This window comes from Alosa alosa, chromosome 2, assembly GCF_017589495.1.
Source record: "Alosa alosa isolate M-15738 ecotype Scorff River chromosome 2, AALO_Geno_1.1, whole genome shotgun sequence".
NCBI lineage: Eukaryota > Metazoa > Chordata > Actinopteri > Clupeiformes > Clupeidae > Alosa > Alosa alosa.
This window is the reverse complement of record NC_063190.1, coordinates 3,825,040-3,843,948: the sequence shown is the minus strand read 5'-3', so window position 1 is coordinate 3,843,948 and position 18,909 is coordinate 3,825,040. Positions and strand designations below refer to the sequence as shown.

General features: G+C 40.1%; 2 protein-coding genes across 6 annotated transcripts; both read left to right on the top strand.

Annotated features, from left to right (window-relative positions):
- The first annotated feature begins 478 nt into the window (after positions 1 to 478).
- znf541 (zinc finger protein 541) lies at positions 479 to 13,360 on the top strand. 5 transcript variants are annotated; one of them, XM_048267660.1, is made up of 17 exons: positions 479 to 759; positions 1,209 to 1,355; positions 1,749 to 1,884; positions 2,019 to 2,244; positions 2,333 to 3,448; positions 3,581 to 3,639; positions 4,158 to 4,269; positions 4,424 to 4,588; positions 4,776 to 5,115; positions 5,594 to 5,648; positions 5,746 to 5,888; positions 6,363 to 6,466; positions 7,484 to 7,559; positions 9,662 to 9,750; positions 9,958 to 10,071; positions 11,421 to 11,560; positions 13,048 to 13,360. In XM_048267660.1, exons 5-17 carry the CDS (start codon positions 3,242 to 3,244, stop codon positions 13,196 to 13,198), a joined length of 1,755 nt encoding a protein of 584 aa, XP_048123617.1. In that variant the 5' UTR covers positions 479 to 759; positions 1,209 to 1,355; positions 1,749 to 1,884; positions 2,019 to 2,244; positions 2,333 to 3,241; the 3' UTR covers positions 13,199 to 13,360. The 5 variants fall into 5 exon arrangements, with proteins under 5 accessions (XP_048123617.1, XP_048123625.1, XP_048123637.1 ...); XM_048267668.1 differs by lacking the exon at positions 1,749 to 1,884 and having other exon boundaries at positions 2,338 to 3,448; XM_048267680.1 differs by lacking the exon at positions 1,749 to 1,884 and having other exon boundaries at positions 2,333 to 3,397.
- Positions 13,361 to 14,968: 1,608 nt separating this feature from the next.
- napaa (N-ethylmaleimide-sensitive factor attachment protein, alpha a) lies at positions 14,969 to 18,900 on the top strand. Its single transcript, XM_048267636.1, has 11 exons — positions 14,969 to 15,161; positions 15,518 to 15,597; positions 15,694 to 15,810; positions 15,963 to 16,009; positions 16,237 to 16,314; positions 16,563 to 16,618; positions 16,729 to 16,813; positions 16,901 to 17,005; positions 17,133 to 17,201; positions 17,433 to 17,483; positions 17,681 to 18,900. The coding sequence occupies exons 1-11, from the start codon at positions 15,064 to 15,066 to the stop codon at positions 17,780 to 17,782; spliced, it is 888 nt and encodes a 295-aa protein (XP_048123593.1). The 5' UTR covers positions 14,969 to 15,063; the 3' UTR covers positions 17,783 to 18,900.
- The last annotated feature ends 9 nt before the right edge of the window (positions 18,901 to 18,909 follow it).

Below are 18,909 nucleotides of genomic sequence, written 5' to 3'. Positions count from 1 at the left end.
ATAAATATCAAAGTTTGTTGGAACACATAAATGCCTACTTAGGTTGTACTTCAGGCCAAGCGGATAATTTTGTGTGTCCAACTTCTGTTAATTATGTGCCATATGTATTAATGGGGAAAATCCAACTGAAGGCTAATTGATAACCAGAAGATCAGTGTCATACCACATGAACTGCCAGTACCCAGCTGTCTTCAGAAGCTTCATAGGAGTCTAGCTGCAGTTAAAAATATTGCATTGCTGGTTATTGCACAAACCTAAAAACGTGCCGCTTTTCCATTCCAGGTAGGCCTATGAAGAACAAGATAGGCTTCAAAAACTAAATCTAAGCTACAAGAAAAGCATATTCTTTTCCCACGGGTATATCCAAATAAAATTCCCGCTCAGTTTTTAGCCAATGAGAGCCAATGAGAATGGTTGTGTCCGTTGGTTTTTGAGAAGGAAAGAGCGAAAAACTTAGTGATTGGATGAAGAAGCAGAAGAAACCTACAGGAAGCTAGCTGATAGGTAGTCAGATTATTTTTAGATAAACTATTATTAATTTTGTTTATGAGTTGTTGTTTTTTTACAAGTTGTTGTTTGTTTGATCATATACAGTGTTGGATTCAATACCTTTATCGATCAATTTAATTCGAGACGTAACGTTAATCAGAATAGTTGAACATGATGCAGTCTATAGTGCTAACATAATTTACTCCGTTTGCTATTGGTAACAAAGATTAGTGAGGTAACGTTAGCTAGAGATTGTCATCTAAAATTAAGGTGAGTTGGATGTTGTGCCTTTCCAAATCATAATTGTGTACATGTTTGAATGCATTGATTTACAAACATTAGCTGTTATTCAATGTTACAAAATATGCCTCAGCAGTAATACTAGCTTCTTGCTATGTTAAAGCTTAATTTGAGGCTTAAATTAGCATTTAAGCATTGTGCTAACTTTATATTTATAAATGCCTTATGATATTAATGCTGAGTAAAATAGTTTGAGAGTGAAATCTGTTTTCTAACACAATGTTGGAGAAACCTGATTCATAATGGTGTGAATACAAACCTTAGGTGAGAAAATGTGATACAAAATAAAACTGATGCTGAAGTGTAAAATGTATCAAGTAATTTGCTTCATGTCATTCAGAACTGAGTGACACCAATGTTCCTTACAATGTGTGTGGTGACATGCAATTACCCAGTTTTTATTTATTTATATACTGCAGGCCAGTTTTGTTACATGGATGAAGTCGTGGACCTCAGTCATTCTAGTCACCGCCTCACTGATGTCTCTGATGAAGGTCTCAAAATGAACTCGACATCTGAACCTTTCTTGCACTTCACAAACTTTGAGGAATGGCAGAACCAAGATGGTCCGTATGTTTGTAGATTTTATATGTAGCAATCATTTCTCCAACTGTCAGATTTATGAAGACCCTTAAAAATCATGAAGCAGATTTATTTATTTTTAACTATTTTTTGAACATGTCATGGTAGTGATTTTTTCATAGGCTGCTTTTGCATTCCCTCACAATATGTTTACATCTCCTTGCAAATTAGTGTGATGAGGGAAGGTAAAACTAGTATAAGGGAATGCAAGGGAACACAAATATAGCACAGAAAACAAATCACCACCATGATCTCCCTGATTTTGAATTAGCGAGGGAATGTGCAGCCTTCTTAATGTTATGCTGTATTTTTATTCTGAGCTATTTTTGCATTACTTCTCAATACTTTTGAGTTCCAATGCAACATTTCCCCTTTAGCAAGGGAATCAAAACGATTGCAAGGAAACATAGAAGAACACACCAATAACAACAACAACAAACGAAAGAGCTTCAGTTATTAGGTTGTTCTACAAACTGCAGGCTGCCTTACAAGCAGCAAAAAACCCTGGACCAGGTACTTTAGGACCATGAAAGAGAGGGGTAAAATGTAGTTCACTGTTGAGTGCAAAATCATGCTTCTTTAAGTGCAATTGTGTAACTAATATATGAATTATTTCCTTTTATTGTTTTATTGTTGAATGTTTTCAGTTTTCATGAAGGCTAGTAACACTATAGCAAAGAGTGAGAGGTACCAACAGGCTGAACATGAATCTGTGGACAGACAGAAAGCCCGGAACTCCTCTTATGAGTGTTCTTTCTGTGGCAAAGTATTTGGAAATACAAATGCACTGAATAAACACCTTTTGACGCACCAGTCAGACCGGCCGCACGTCTGTTCCATCTGCCAGCGTGCATTTAAACGTCATGATCATCTGTAAGTACACTTTTGTATTAAAATGCCAGTGTTGTATGTGTAGTGCGTACATTTGCTGTGTGTGCTCAGTCACTTTGTTTTTATACAGGACAGGCCACATGTTGACACACCAAAAGCGGAAGCTGTTTACCTGTGTAGAGCCAGGCTGTCAGCGAAGCTACTGTGACACCCACTCCCTGAAACGCCACTGTCTGTCTCAGCATGGCGCTCAGCCCAAGCCTATGCCATCAGAGAGCACCTCCACCCACTCCGCCCTCCACCCTGCAGCACAGTGGGAAGCCAAGGCCGTGGACGCTCCAAGTGCGCAAAGCAACAGTGACCAAACTGGCTATCCTACGATTTACATTTCCGCCCCAAAAACTGTCATCCAGACCAACACCCAGTCCGCAAGCTCGGATTACCACAGCTATGTTAATTACAACAACTACTCAGGGTTTTCTAATGTGGTCAGAGGACTTGGAGTGGGTCAGTTCACGGTTGAGAGCGCCTCTCAAGAGAAGTCCCTGGTAGGCCGGGATCAGTGGATCCCAAGAACTGCCAAGAGTGTGTATGCCATGAGCAGAGATGAAGTGGTGACCTCTCAAGATATGCAGGGGTCTTCACAGTGGCCCGTGAGTCTGGAGCCAGGGCCGAGTAGTGTCAATGCATCAGAGGCTGCAACAGCACAGACTTATGGGGCGGACAGCCTGAGCGACTCCTGCTGGGAAAACGCGTTGAATGAGTTTCCTGTGACGGACCTCCAGGTCCTCGATAGCATCTTGTCATTACAATCGTCACGGGAGACGGCCAACTGTCACAACGAGGAAAGGACAGTGTCTTTGGAAGATTCCAGTCAAGCCAAACAGAGTCAGCACACTCACATAACCCAAGGTCTTACCCAGGTCAAAAAGATAAAGTCAGAGACGTTGCCTCCGTGGCCCATCTCTGGCCATGAATTTAGCTCAGCAGCAGACCCCCACCACCTGCCCCACAAACTCAATTAAGTGTATTAGAAGAAATGCATGCTGTCCCTAAAATGGCTGACAAGGCCAAAAAGAGAGTACGAAAGAAGAAGATCACAACTGACGATGTCCTTCCTTTGCCCATTTGTCACGAAGAATCAGTTTCCCGACGTCCACGGTCCCGCCCTGGGTTCCTTATATCTCCAAGCCAGGTAGCGATGGCTTCTTTCAGCTCAGAGAGTGCCCCCTACCTGTCTCTTAAGGTGTGTGTCGCACCTCCTTTCAGTTTCCTTGTTTTTAGTAGAAGGAAAAAAATAAATATTTGTATTTATTTATTGTTCCGGTTTATTAGCATTTTGTTGATTAGGCAGATATTAACATGCTGGTTTTGTTAGAAGGGAGGTAGTGTCTCTGTCATCACACGAGCAGAGGAAGGACAGGAGTCTTGTGAAAGGTCAGTGAGGAGTGAACCAAGTCCATTTCTAACAAGATTGTAAAGATAACAGCTTAATAAATAATGAAATAAGAAATACTAAATATGTGATCCTATCCTGGTATTCACATTTAAAGGTTGGTATGTTTTTATAGGCTTTATGAGCCCTTTAGTAACCTATGAAAGTTTGAACATCTCACATAACTAAACTGTTATGTTGTTATGTATGTTTTGTCAACTCACTGTTTCTATAACTATTCAGGTTTGATTGTATAAATATTTGTTTCTGAGGTCTATCTTTTTCTCAGACTTTTGTCTGACTACTTTTGTCAGACTACTTTTTTAAACCATCTGATATTTATCACTTGCAGACAGCAGATTAATATTACAAAATAATCATCAAGGTCAATACACAATCTTATGCATGCTAAGATTGCAATGATAGTTGGGTTCTATTTTGTTTCAGTTGTAGGCTTTGCTGCATGTGACAGTATCCATCAGTTATATGTATGCCATTCATGTACTTCCTGTTTCTGCAGGTCAGACTGTGGAGACCTCTCTGAAGATAGCTTTTCCTGGGCTCATCCTGCCTCCTCTAGGGCAGGTGACCATGTGGACTCTCACTCCCCAGAGTCACCCACCTTTGTTCAGGTGCCATACTTATGATTCATAACAACACAAGCTTGTTTGTGACCCTTATATGACATCTGCCTGTGTTGCTTACTTACTAGTTACAAGTTTAGAGCATCTTGCAATTCAGAATTATGCAAAGAGTTCTTTGGTCGTGTTGTTTTTATGGTAACAGCATGGTCAAACAGTGGAGACCACTGCTGATGAACTGTCGGTCTCCCAGTGGTCACCCCAGTATTCCGAGAAGAAGTGTCTATCACCCCTGATCATCCCTGTATCCGTACCTGTCACAAAAGGCTCAACGGAGAACAGCATTCACCAGAGTTTTATGCTATCCACTGTAAGTAAAGGAATCACTGTTGTTTCCGGAAAGAACGCTGTTCATGATACTCTCTGAATTCCTTTCACCAGCTCTCTCTCGACAAGAAAATATCGCAGTGACATACCCTGAGGGGGTCTGTGGTTCTGTAAATCTAACTAAAGTGGCTATTCTTATTGTGTGAAACTAAAACAAATGTATTCTGTAGGAAAAAGCAGCTCAGTCGGTAGAGGGAGTGGGATTGAAAAAGACTCGCCGGCTGGAGTCGCTGAAAACCCTCATCATTCCCACCCCCCGTCAGCCCCGGCAGCTGTTAGAGCAGGAGGCCTTGGCCAGCCTGCGGTTCCGTGCGACAGGATGCTACCTAAGCCAGCTGCGCTCCCCCCCATACTTGGCTGGCCAGCTGATGAACCCCGACCTGCAGCTCGCCCCCTACACCCCCCCACCGATGCTGAGCCCGCTGAGGCCAGGAAGTGGCCTGTACTTCAACAAGCTGCCCCAGCAGCATCCCTGTCCACCCCTGGCCAATTCCTTCATCAGTGCTATGGGTTTGTGTGCTCCTCCTTCATTCCATCCTCATCATGTCGGACCTGTGTGTGGGCTTAGACACGCTTGGAGGTTTGGCTCTTCCCTACGCCTAAGCACGTCACTAGTCTGGTGTTTGTGGTTACAGCTGTACAGGCAAGAGAAATAGACGGCCAAAAAATGTTTGATTTGTTTAGTTTGTTTTCAGCGAAAAGTAATTGGACCGTAGCAGACGCAAATCAAATAAATTTGGACAAAAAGAAAAACAAGCTTTTGAATGTGATTTAGAGCTGCCAACCCTCACGCATTCGATTGGTGTAAGAGCGCATGGAGCCAATCAAATGAATGAATCTCACTCTCAATGTGTGAGAGTTGGCATCGCAATGAAAATGATGGAGATGACATCATAACCGCTGACTCACAGACTAATGAAGCATAAAGACTAATTAGGTGCCTTTTGTAGTCATTAATGTGATTGTTTTAAGTTTTTTTCATCCCCAGACAGAAAAGATGGCATCTGTATGGTAGTGGATGACACCGTTGTCAGCATAGAGCCGTAAGTTCCCTCCTGTGTCCTATATTGTGCACCTCTGCATAGCTAATTTAAAGTCGAGGCATCACATCCATTCCATATCTATTCATGTCAACTGCAGGAGGATCAACGTGGGCTCACGCTTCCAGGCGGAGATCCCGCCCTTGCGGAACCGGCTGCTGATGCTGTATGAGGAGCACCCCGCCCAGATCGTCTGGTTACCATGGGGAGACATAGCCAGTAATACAGACACACAAGACAGAGGTGTGTTTACCAAACACAGACTGGTTCACTCACACACTGACGCACACATACTGGACATGCATTTGATTCAGTTTCACCAATTATTTCTTGTCTCTGTTGCCTCTTTAGTGTAAAGATTGTATACCCTATTCTGTCCTGCTGGATATACTAGTGTCTGTGCCATTTCTTATATGATACATGTAAGAGCTAATTAATACAAGTTTTTCAAGATTGATGATGATTAAAAATGTATCATGTTTTCACAAACATGTAAACACAGGCAAGTAAAAGAATATTGCATAGTAACTCACCATTAGTTACTTCCAAAGAAGGGACTACTTCCAGAGACTTGCTCTGTGTCACTGTTTTAGGAGTGCATGTGCAGTGCATGATCTAAGCTGATTAACGTCATGCTTTAGGTCATGAACATACCTCGAGGCTTCTGCATAGCTGTGCATCTCTTCACTTCACTACTGTGTTTTTCTCCTGACTCAGTTACAGAGTTCCTGAACATGTGTTGTTCCAGTGTTCTCCCAGGAGGGGGAACCAACACGGAACTGGCCCTTCACTGCCTTCATGAAGTGCAAGGAGATGTTCTGGTGAGATGAGTGCTGTTTCTCAAAGTCAAGGATGGGTCCTTCAAGACCGCTCTTTCAAGGACGTTACATCATCGAATCTCGCCAAGCACTGTTCCAATGTCAAGGGTGCTTTAAAATTCTATCAAGTACTGAGCCCTGCGTTCTAAGAAATTCTGAGAATTTTCGAGGATCAATGGATCCTCGGCGTTCAGAAAACGCTCACAATCCTTTGCGTATGGACGAGGCATATTAGAAATTATCTGACGGTGTGAGTTAAAAAAAAAAAACAGGGAGATGGAGGATGCAAAGAAGCAGTACGTGTTTTGTTAATGTCATCGTACCATTTGTTCAGGTATTTATATCAAGTAAATGTGCATGTTCATAAATGTGTTTTTATAATATTACTTTTGTTATCAATTTATCTGTAAGTAACTTAGCCCAATGCAAAGTTTGTAGAGACTTAACAGACTAGGCTACCGTTACCGTCATCAATTATAACATTTAGCCTACCTTTGACACTAACATAATTATGAACTACGGATTGTAATATGTGAAGACCAAGTCGAGTGTGAAAATACTGTAGGCTATTCAAAAAAGGTTGTTTAGCGGAAAGTGCAGCTGCACAGTTAAGGAGATGCTGACAGTAGCCTACATCCTCCTCCTACGAACTGACTGCCGTTGATAGGCTACTCCCTTTCCAAATCCTCCTCCACGTCAACCCACATCTGGTAAAGCAGCACAATTTCCACCGCTTCCACGATTCAAATGTAGCGCGTAGCCGGGACCTTGATGACATGCACTTCCACACTTGCTAGGCTGTTCATTTGCATGTGATCTTAACCACTGGCTAAGGTACTGGGAAGGTGCGTAGCCTTGTCTCTCTAGCACCCGACTTGCAAGAAAGCATTCTGTCTAGGATACGCTCTTGACTTTGAGAAACAGCCGATTACTGTTTTCATATTAGAAAATTGTTTCATATGTTGTGTATGTGTGTGTGATGTTTTATGTGTGTATGTTTTTCTTTATTTCCACTTCTAGGCTGCTCTTGATCTTCTTTTGGTCAGAGGAGATTATCGTTCCTCCTCACACCCCTTAAATGACTATCACTATACAGGTATCAGCTGTAATTACACTCCATAGATGGCAATGGTGACTGTATATGTGGTTCATTTTGGGTTGTCGGGGTATTCAGTACCCTCCAGAATTATTGGCACCTCTGCTAAAGTTGACTGAAAATGGGTATAAAAAATAATATGTTGGTGATTTATTGTAATCTCACAATGAAAAACAAAATAGGAAAAATCCAACCTTGAAGAGAAGCAAATTTATTTTGAGAAAAAGAAAAATCTCATAAAGAAATAAATATTTTTAACAAAAACACGTTGCTCACAATTATTGGCACTCCTGCTTATAATACCTTCTTAAGCCTCCCTTTGCCAATAAAACAGCTTGTAATATTCACCTATGACATACAAAGAATACAAAGCAAGAGATTTAAGAACGTTAGTCTTTGCAAAATCTCCCCAGATTGTCCAGATTCCTAGGTCCACTAGCCTAGAAATCTAGACGCACCCTAGCGGCGGCAAATTAATTTGCTCAGCCTGTACGTCTAGTATCAAACCATAGGGATTTCTATTGGCTGACGGCGTGGACGTCATCCAATCACAGTGCTCTATTTTGTTAGAGAGTCTTAAGGCGGGCTTAACAGGATGACGACAGTCCTGCGACGTTGAACAACAAGGAAGGTGGCTATGGCGAACGAAGAGCGGTTGTTTGAATCGGCTTTGGCGTCAACCTTGGAGGAGTTGGACTTGTGCTTTTCTTTGAAAGTTGAGCAACACAATGCACTTAAGTCATTCCTTTCGAAGAAGGATGTATTTGCGTTTTGCCGACCGGATACGGTAAAAGTTTGATATATCTGATTGGTCGTAGCGCTGGCCTATTGCATGCCTAGGCAGTTTGAAAGACAATTCTCTGCCCGCCCCTTGGATTAAGCGAGGTGAATAGGTCGATTCCAGACTATACATTTCAATGATATAGGATGGCCCGCCAGGCTATAGGTCCACACTTGTGCATTCTCCTCTTTGACTCACCCCACTTTTTTTAAGAATTAATTTTGTGTTAACCATACCAGTAAACCATATTTCTTTCGATCTGGACGATTGTTTTGGTTCACTGACCTGATGAATGATCCAATCATGACCAACTTTTAGTGTCTTGTCAGAGATTGACAGATTTCCTTTGAATATGTTCAGGTTTTTCTTTTTGTTCAGGATACCATGCACCTTAATTAGGTTCCCAAGGCCTTTGGGAATAAAAACAGCCCCACAATACCACATCGCCTCCACCATAATTCTCATTAGGTATGGGATTCTTTTTAGTATAGTCATTCTTCTATATATGCCAAACACACCTAATGTGTTTCTAGCCAAAGAGCGCAATTTTCATTTCATCTGACAATAGACCACACTTCCAGACAAAGTCACTGTACCATTTAGTAACTACTGCCGTTTACATTGGTAATGACTTAGTGAAAAAGAAAGTCATGAACTACTTCTGAAAGTTCACAGACCCTCTGATTAACTTAAATAAATTGAAATTAGATAGGAAAATGCTAGGTTTTGTTTATAAGATTTTTCAGGGGTGCCAATAATTGTGAGCAATGTGTTTTAGTTAAAAAATATTTATTTCTTTATGAGATTTTCCTTTTTCTCAAAATAAATTTGCTTCCCTTCAAGGTTGGATTTTTTAATTGTTTTTAATTGTGAGATTACAATAAATCACCAAGAGATTATTTTTTATACCGTTTTTTTGTCAACTTCAGCAGAGGTGCCAATAATTCTGGAGGGTACTGTACATCTTACATCGACTAAGATAGTGTTTCTCAACCGGGGTGCTGTCTGGCATCCTCAGGGGTGCCGCAGAAACGTGGCTGACACTAGGCTAATAAAATGAAATTTAAATAAATGAATGCAGAATTTTAGAATCTTTCTTCTAGCTTTATCACGCAGTTAAGTAAATGGATGCCACATCAGAGAAAATAGTTCAGATTATTTTTTCTAACGCCGAAGCTGCAATCAGGGTTGGGAAAGTAGCCTGTATGACATCTACAAATATTTACAGCACTCGATATCGGATTATTTGTCATAGCATTGTCAATAGCCAGCAACATGGACAGGTTTTTGAAAAGTTCTGTATACTTTTGGGTCACTATAGGGTCAGACTTCTGGAGTGCCCAAGAAAAGAGAGTCTTCCGCAAAGCTGTGATCACAGAGAATAAGGACTTCCAGCGTATTCAGAACATGGTGAGCACTGGAACACTAACAAGATGGTCAGTTATAATCATTGGGGAACCTACCATACAATAGAGGTTTTTATACTTGATATATTTTTATTTATATTTATTTTTCGGATGAATAATATGGCCTTTTAACATTTTGAAATAAACTTTCTGTAGTTTTGTCAGCATATGTGTGTAGTGTAGTCAGACTGAAATGTAGTCTGTGCCACAGTTACAGAGCAAGACAGTGTACCAGTGTGTTGAGTATTACTATGCCATGAAGAAACTCAAGAAATTCAAACAGCGTACTCAAGAAGATAAGAAGGAAGAAGGTGGACTAGACTCTGTGAGTGTTAAGTCTAGATGACAAGTGAAGACATCAAATGTGAAATTTAGTTGAAATTTGAAAATTGGCTGAAAATTATGTTTTACCTGACCTCAAGCTTATCAAGAGTGAATGGATAAACAAGCACAGTACCAAGAGGAAGGGTGTTAAGATGGGGCTCGTTTCTATAAAAGTTAGCAACGATGTTGCTCAACCACCGTGGTACGTTGCAACTTGCGACAAAACAACGACAGTGTTACACCTGTTTCAAGAAAACATCGTACCTGTGTCGCAATTCGCTACCTCCGGCGTTCGAACACCGTTGTTCCAACAACGTTGTTGATAATGCATCGATACATATCATTGGTGGAAACAGTGGCAACGTGTAATACCCCACCCTCTAGAAATTCTCTGCCACAGCCTATGTCGACATTTTTCTAATTTAAATGATTAATAGTTGAATAAGATTAATGCTGGCATTGTATTTGCCATCTGCAAAAACCTAAACCTAAGTATATAAAACATTTTACTTAAGCCGACCAATATGTGTCATTATTTGTGTTAAATATCTATGTTTGGAAAAATATATAGCTTACAAGAATTTCAGGGTATCGCAAATTTTATTAACTGTCTTGTGGCTTAACGGCAGCGCGTCGGTGCTCTGCGCGCTCGGCCGGAGTTCGCATCCTATCTCTCCTTTTCATTAAGAGTAGACCTACGAGACACAACAATAGGTTTTGACCATACATATTTATGTATACTCTACATCGAGAGACCAATAGGTAGGCCTACAAGACATCAGTCAAAAACAATTGAATCTACGTGTCACACTAGTTCACCCGCAGGTAGCGAGAAGCAAGAGGACATTCTCACTTCATAAGAAAATTGTACCTACAACGCTGGGACAACAAGTCACCTGCTTTAGCCACTACACCATTTATCACTGTGCTGATTTTAAGAGTCTGTAAAGATTATAATACTAGCCTATCAAAAAGCAAGGCAATACTCTAATTAACATAAATAGCAAGAATGAGCCAAGTAGAGGAGTCAGTCTCAAACTACCCTTTTTTAGAAACACCAAATCCAAGAACGACGGAGCGAACTACCAAGGTTGCGAAGCAAGTTAGCAAACGACACTTTCTAGAAACGAGCCCCTGAATGTGTATTTGATTGAAGTATACTGATTTTACCACACAAAAAAAACATCTTGTACTGTAATAAACTGACATTATGAGTATGTGCTTGAAATGTACTTACTCAAGACTCTAGGGCCGCCAGCTGGCAAGTGGCAACCACAAACTCAGTGGAAGCAAAAATATCGAAGAACACACAGAGCCTGTTTCTCTAAAAGATCCCTTTCTGCCTCTTAGACAGAGTCGCCTACTGGTCCTGACGACCAGCAGGCCAGCAGAAGGGGGGTGCAGCGTTCCCTGACCAGACAAAGGCCTATACAGCAGCTGCAGACGGCTGCAGACACATCTATGGAGTACACCTGTGAGGAGTGCGGTCGGTAAGTAACAGCAGCCTTTCGAAACATTGTCATGTAAAAAACCCTGATGTGGTCAGCACAGAGTATGATCTGATGTTAACTAGCCTATGCGTCAGTTCGAATAGCTTAACTAATTATGTTTTTTCCAAGCAAAGCTTTCTGGAAAGAGGTCGTATCCATCCATGTCCATTGTCCTCTGCTCGCTTTCATTCCGTTTGCTTGCAGTAATGTGAATACATAACATTTAGTATGTTGAGGCCTACTTTGTAGAAAAAAAAATTGGGTAGGCCTACCTTATGAAGGAAAGACCTCTAGGCCTACAGCATAATCTTGTATGTTATGGTACAGTAGGCTACTGTACGTTTCCAATATGACCAAGGGTAATATGCCGATTTAGCCTACATGTCATGTAGGCTTCACGTTTCTTTTAGGATTGGCTATGTTTTTCCTGAAAAAGTAGCCTAGTTCGCCGGTCATTATTCATTCATTCTGCATATCTTTGCGATTGTTTTCTTTCAATAATATCCAATGGCTTAAACATTGTCCTTTATTGTTTGCTTTAGGCCTACCTTTATGTTTTAGCCTACATTATCCAACTCACATATTGTCATCTGATCTTGGACACTGCCAGTCAAAAAAAGCAAACAGGTGCGCGCTCTGCACCTCTTTACGCAACTCCGCCGCAACACTAAATATGAAGATGCCCTGCTTTCAGAGGATAGCTTCCGTCCCTTGATTGTGTATGCCAGTGGTTCTCAAAGTGGTCTCAAATGATGTCCCTTTTCACCCATAAAACAAGCAAATTGTGTCTATTTGCTCCTAACCACATTTAACTTCACCTAGGTCATTCCTACTACTGCTTAGCTTGGCTTATTTGTTAGCCAGCTAGCTGATAAATGTGTAGAAATGTTTGAGTCAGTCCATGTTCTCAAGTGACGGAAAATCCAAAACTGACAAAAGACGAAGTTGCAGATCTGCCAAAAAACATGGGATAATGGACCTGGCCACAACTTTAGAGAATACAAATGGCAAACTTAAATGTTACAGTTATGAGGGGGTCCTCGGAAAATGCTCTCCCTCCAAAAGGGGTCCTTTGAGAACCCCTGGTGTAGGCTATATATGATATAAAATATCTATAGGCTAGCCTACATTGTATAGCTTACATTCAAATATCACCTTTCTGTTACGGAGCTGGGAATGGAGACCGCACCTAGCAGACGTCCAGTATACCAGGTAATGAATCAGGGTGCTTGCACAGGTCTGATAAGTCTGGAAAAGTACGGAAATATGAATGAATTACTGTTTTTCCAAACCTGGAAAAGTAGGGAAATATGGGTGAAGGTCTTGAAAAAAACATTGGGGGGGAAAAAAGAAAAGAAAACGTTTTTGAAAGGTTAAAGGTCACATGCATAATCAATCTAGGAAAGTCCTGTATTTTTTATTTGGGAAAAGGCAAATACTCCTGTGAATGTACCCTGTGAATACCGTGCATGTCTGTCATTGTTCAGGGGCTTCCAGAAGGTCAGGAGTCGGAGTGCCCATATGAAGACCCACCGACACCAGGAGCGGAATTGCTCCATGGCATACAGCTGGCCTGCCTGCAACAGAGACGCAGCCCAACAGGCTATCCCTGGAGGAGAGCTCCCTGGCACCTCCTAGTCAGACTCGCAGTAACTCAGGATTCTGCATTTTTACAACAGCAACACGTTGTAATAGCGGCCACCCTACATTATAAAAGCCACAGATTTCAAATTGGCCAGTAAAATGTTCAGTTCATAAATCATTTTTAATTTTTTAACAAAATATTGAAAAACAAAACAAATGGAAAACATATATATATATATATATATATATATATATATATATATATATATATATATATGTATATGTATTTTTAACAGAGAATAATTCAAATATCATATATTTTTAGCTGAGAATAAGTCAAATTAATGTCAAATTATGGCTTATTGTAGCCTTGAAATTTGGATTATTTGGATAATTAAAATGGGCATGATATCCATTGAAATGATAGTGCTTTTATATATAATGTAGAATAAGCTGTTGTTCATTCTGTTAAACATCAGTTTAGTGTGTATGTTCTGTTGGGTTGCTGCATATGTTGAATTTGAGTTTATTTATTGTATTTTACTTTTTTATTTATTACTTTTCCACTTTGAATTTATTTATTTTTTTTGTTGATTTTTCTGAAAGGAAACGGTTGTACAGAATTGTGTACACACATTTTGTTTATATTGTCAGTCTGAAACTGAATTTTTAAGTGCGCACAATTGTTTGACATTATTTTTTGGTTGAACAGCACAATGTTCTTAATGGGAAAAATGTAGCAGATTTCTGGGTGTTGAAAGATGTTCTTTTGTGTATGACAGCGTTAACTGTTCTAGTAAAGGAATTGTTAAGGTGTTGAAATGGTCTCAGACTGTTAAATAAATGTTTTTGTCGGTAAGGGCTTGAAATATCACAGACTTTTTGGCCCAACCATGTTTTTTTAAATATATTTTTCTAACTTTTGTTCATACTATTTTTTCCAACCCTTTCCTCAAAAGTGCTTAAGGAAATATACTAAAATTACACCGATTCACACTTTTGCGTTCTGTTGAAGTTGGAGGTTGCCCAAAAGCACAGACTGTCTACAAAATCAAATCAACATGACTCATCTGTTGAAGACGACACGAAGACCTGTCAGCTGATAAAGAAATGTGACTTGAGGTTGGGACAACAACAATCCTTCTGCTCCTTGCCCTAACCTGCTGCTGCAAAGCCCCTCCCTCTCATTGAACGCAAACTAGCGTACTAGCAGAGAATGTCTAATACGGGGAGAACTGTAGACGGGCTCTGAGAACTGCCACTCTCGGAAAACTTCCGGTTTCTGAACTGGTTGCAGTTCCACATGAGGGCGCTCGTCCACGAGTGCAAAATGCATGGAGGTCTATGGAGCTGTACCCCTCAAAATCCACTTTTCTCGGGTTATAATTTTTTTCAAGTAATTTGAATATTGTATTCGAAAGGGGAGGCAAAGAAAATACACTTGGTTGAGTATTATATTTTTTAAAATCACTTAATTGTTCTAAAAAGCCATTCAAACTTGTCAATGACGTCATTCATTAGCACAATGCTAGCGTGTTATGGGCAACAACGACACAACCTGTAAGAAATCAAAAGGACATAAGTACTCGTTCATTCAACTTTTGACCTATAACCCATGTTGAAGTTATACAAACTACAATCAAATCTGAGATTTGTCAACGACAATCAGGTGAAAGAGACACATTTAGCCGTCTAGCTACATTGACTTCCATTCATTCTGCACTCATGGCGATCGCCCCCAGTGGAACTCTGGTGGAACTGCATCCAAAATTCGGTACAATGGGACTTAATAAGGAGTGACCAGGCTCTCCGTAGACGGGCTCTGGTACTAGCAACCCTGTGAGGCAGTGGGGAAGACTTCAGATGATACATTGCCAGTAACAACCGTAGGCTTAACATATACTATAAACAATTAAAAAATGGATCACTCCGCAAAAGAACAGGAGGCTATGGCTTTGGTGGCAGAGGCAGATAAGAAAATGAAGTCACCAGGGACGTTTTTGGGGACGTTATTTGGGTAAGAATTGGCTACAGCTAGCTACTTCCTTAGCTAATCAAAGAGTCTGCCTGACTAGCATCAGCAGCAGCAGCAGCTACTCAGTAATGTTTACATTGCAAACAGCCGTGCAGTGGAAAATGATGACTGCAACCAGAGCAGAAGTGTCACTTGATTTTGAATCAAGAGTGATAGACAGAGTAATTAACGGGAACAATATGACCGTCCACATACTGGGCAACTCATTTTTTGTCGTGCTTGTACAACATACGTAGTAGTATTATGCTGAGTAGTTGTTATGACTGTATCCAGACTTTGACGTCCGAGCTCTTTCTGCAAATGTTAATTAACCTTTTTCATCATATGGTTCATTTAAGGAGTTCTTCAAAGGCCGAAGATGCCTGTGATATGTATGTAAGAGCAGCAAATATGTTCAAAATGGCCAAAAATTGGAATGGTAAGCATCTGTCCTAAGGTCGATTTCTATGTCTGTCTGAGGCACTTCTTTGTTAGATTCTGCAGAGGAACTTAACGTTTTGTCTGTTTCCTCCAGCGGCAGGTAATGCTTTCTGCAAAGCTGCCCGACTGTACCTACGAGTGGACAACAAATTAAATGCTGCTGTGAGCTTTATTGACGCAGGAAATGCCTTTAAAAAATCGGACCCTGAAGGTAGGCTACCCCATGTCTCTTCCTGTATTCTCAGACGTTATTTAAACATTGTAACATGAAATTCGACGTAATCAGATGAAATATATGTTATGATATAGGGATTGTAGCTACAGAGATTTCATTAATCAGACTTAACCTTCTGCTGTTTACAGAGGCAGTGAAATGTCTTGGCCAGTCGATTGAGATTTACACTGATATGGTGAGAAAAAAAGACTGTCACACTTGTGTTTAAAAATGTAATTTCTAGATCAGAACATGAATGTCCTTGTAACAATGTAGTTGATAATTCATTGCTATTGTAAAGTAAGCAGATGGATTTTGATACACACACACACACACACACACTGTTGACATGGGGTTTTAGGACAGTAAATGTTTTGTTATACATTGTTTTTTAAACACTATGATGTATTTCTCCCTCATCAGGGGCGTTTCACAATTGCAGCTAAACATCATGTTACCACTGCTGAAATATATGAAAGTGAGCTGCTGGACATTGAGAAGGTGAGGCAAAAAGCGCTAACTGAAGCAGGCTCATGTTCCCTTTACTGATAAACCATCATGTGATGTGACATTCATGGTGCATGCATGAGTCGCATGTGCGCTAAATGCATTCCATCAAATCAGTTATCTGCAAAATGTCACAGAAATTAAACTGGATCTAGTGATAAAACCATCTTCTTAAACAAACTCTTTGTTGTTGTGCATCTTCCTTTTGTTAATTTCTACTGTTGTACTCCTTTCCCTCATAGGCTGTTGCCCAATATGAACAAGCAGCTGACTATTACAAAATGGAAGAGGCTACCAGGTATTTAGGATCAGACATCCATACAGTATGGTTAAATAGAAAAAAAAAAAAATCTGAACATTAACATGTTGAAGGATTCAATAAATGTTTCTTAATCCCATTTTGTGCAGTGCTGGCAATAAATGTCTCATGAAAGTGGCTACTTATGCAGCTCAACTGGAACAGTACCAGAGAGCTATTGAAATCTATGAGCAGGTACATATTATTTTGAAAGTACTTTCATTCATAAATCTGCATATTGCCTGAATGAGAACCTCATTTAGACCTTCTGTCTCTTTTTAGATTGGCACCTATGCAATGGATAGCACTTTGCTTAAGTATGGTGCGAAAGATTACTTCTTCAAAGCAGCACTATGTCACTTTTGTGTAGACATGCTGAATGCAAAGGTAATGTCTACATTCTATTGTAGTGTGATTTTTGAGTTTTTAACTTTCTTAATGAAACTGGAAAGACACCCTCAACCGTTGGTACATTCTTACATTTTTGACATTTTTGTCTCTGTTTCCTCAACAGTTGGCCATTCAGAGGTATGAGGAAATGTTCCCAGCTTTCTCCGACTCCAGAGAGTGTAAACTTGTCAAGGTAAATCTTAAAAACAAAAGCAACACTCAATCTTTAATGCAAACATGCCCCACTTTCAATATTGTGTCACTATTGTTCATTGTTCACTATTTCACTGTTGTTCATTATTCATTTGTTGTGAGGGATTGAATTTTATGAGCAATTTTGTTCCCACAGCTCTGGGTTTTTTTTTTTGTCATAGTAGAAAATCATGTAATTTTCTTAATCACTTCAAATCTTTGTTTTGAACAGAAACTCCTGAATGCACATGAAGAAGAGAGTGTTGATGCTTACACTGATGCTGTGAGTAAGCTCCCATAAAAAGTATTCAACAGGTTTTGAGAATGATGTAAAATGCCAGCGCCATTCATTACTAGGTTAAGGTGTTAAGCAAACTAGTAATACTTACAAAAGTAGCCTTAAAAACAAGAGAAAATCACCGCTGTGCAATTTTTCTGCCTCACCTTATGAATGCTGGTCTCTGTTGTCTCTGACTTCAGATAAAGGAATTTGACTCGATCACCAAGCTGGATCAATGGCAGACCACCATGTTACTCAGAATCAAGAAGACCATCCAGGACGATGAGAGTGACCTGCGCTAACGCTCCTTGCGTTGCCGGGTGACCCCCCACCCCATCCCACTCCCTTTTTCGTATCTTTGTCTTAATGTTTACACCTTTCAATGGGAACTGCACTCATAGTTTTCAAATGTGGCATGTATAGGTAATGTTTCCAAAGAACAGTAGTATACAGTATGTTTTGCCACACAGAGCAGAGCCAAGTGCTGCTTATGCAAATTCTTTATGCTTGTTAAAGACACAGTATTGGTTCTGCAAGGGAACAAGCTGGCTTCTTTTTTTTTAATTCTCAACCATTACTTTTGTGGCAATTTACTCGCCATTTAGGGGTCCACCTACTGTTAATATTTTTGCATCACCTGGGTGGTTACATCAAAAAATGCCAAATTGTTAGCGCCCCATTTTGAGCCTTTTTGTATGATTGAGTGCAGTTGAGTGGACTTGGTTTAAAATGTAATGTAATGTTTGCAATGTTTATCTAGATCTAGAAAAACATTGCAAACCAGGCTTTCATGTAAGCTGGGTTTTGTTCACTTTATTTTACCTGACATAGTGTTTTGCCATATTGCCACATAGCTGCAAAGTTAGCATCAGTAAAACTCACCAACTGTCATCAAGTGGGAATACATTTTAATTGGAGCGGTTGCCAACTCAACTAACATTTTTGTACAAGAGAAAGGCTAGAAACAGTAGTAAATGACCCTTTCAAAGAGGCATGGGATGAAGAATTCCAAACCTATCCTTAATTCCTGTCTTTGCAAGCTACCCCTAAGCATCTTCAGACTCTGTAGCATCCTTGCAGACTTTTTTACTATACAAGAGCACGTACTGCACACTAAATAGCCTGCATCTATTTAGTGTGATCTGTTCTGCATGATATATTTCCATATAGAGAACATTCTTTATCATAGGCAGAGTTATAAAAGTCTGAAAACAACAGAAACAGAAAACAAAAGTCCTACCATTGTATTGGGGTCCACCTGTGCACTTAAGACAGGTGATTTCACAAATTAGCTGATCTACCTTAACCTGACTCTCGCCAGATGAATTTCGTTCCGCTAGGCAGAACGGAATTCATCTGGCGAGAGTCAAGTTAGATCTACCTGGCTGAAGACTGAAGACCTGGCTGTGGTAATTCACATAATAACATT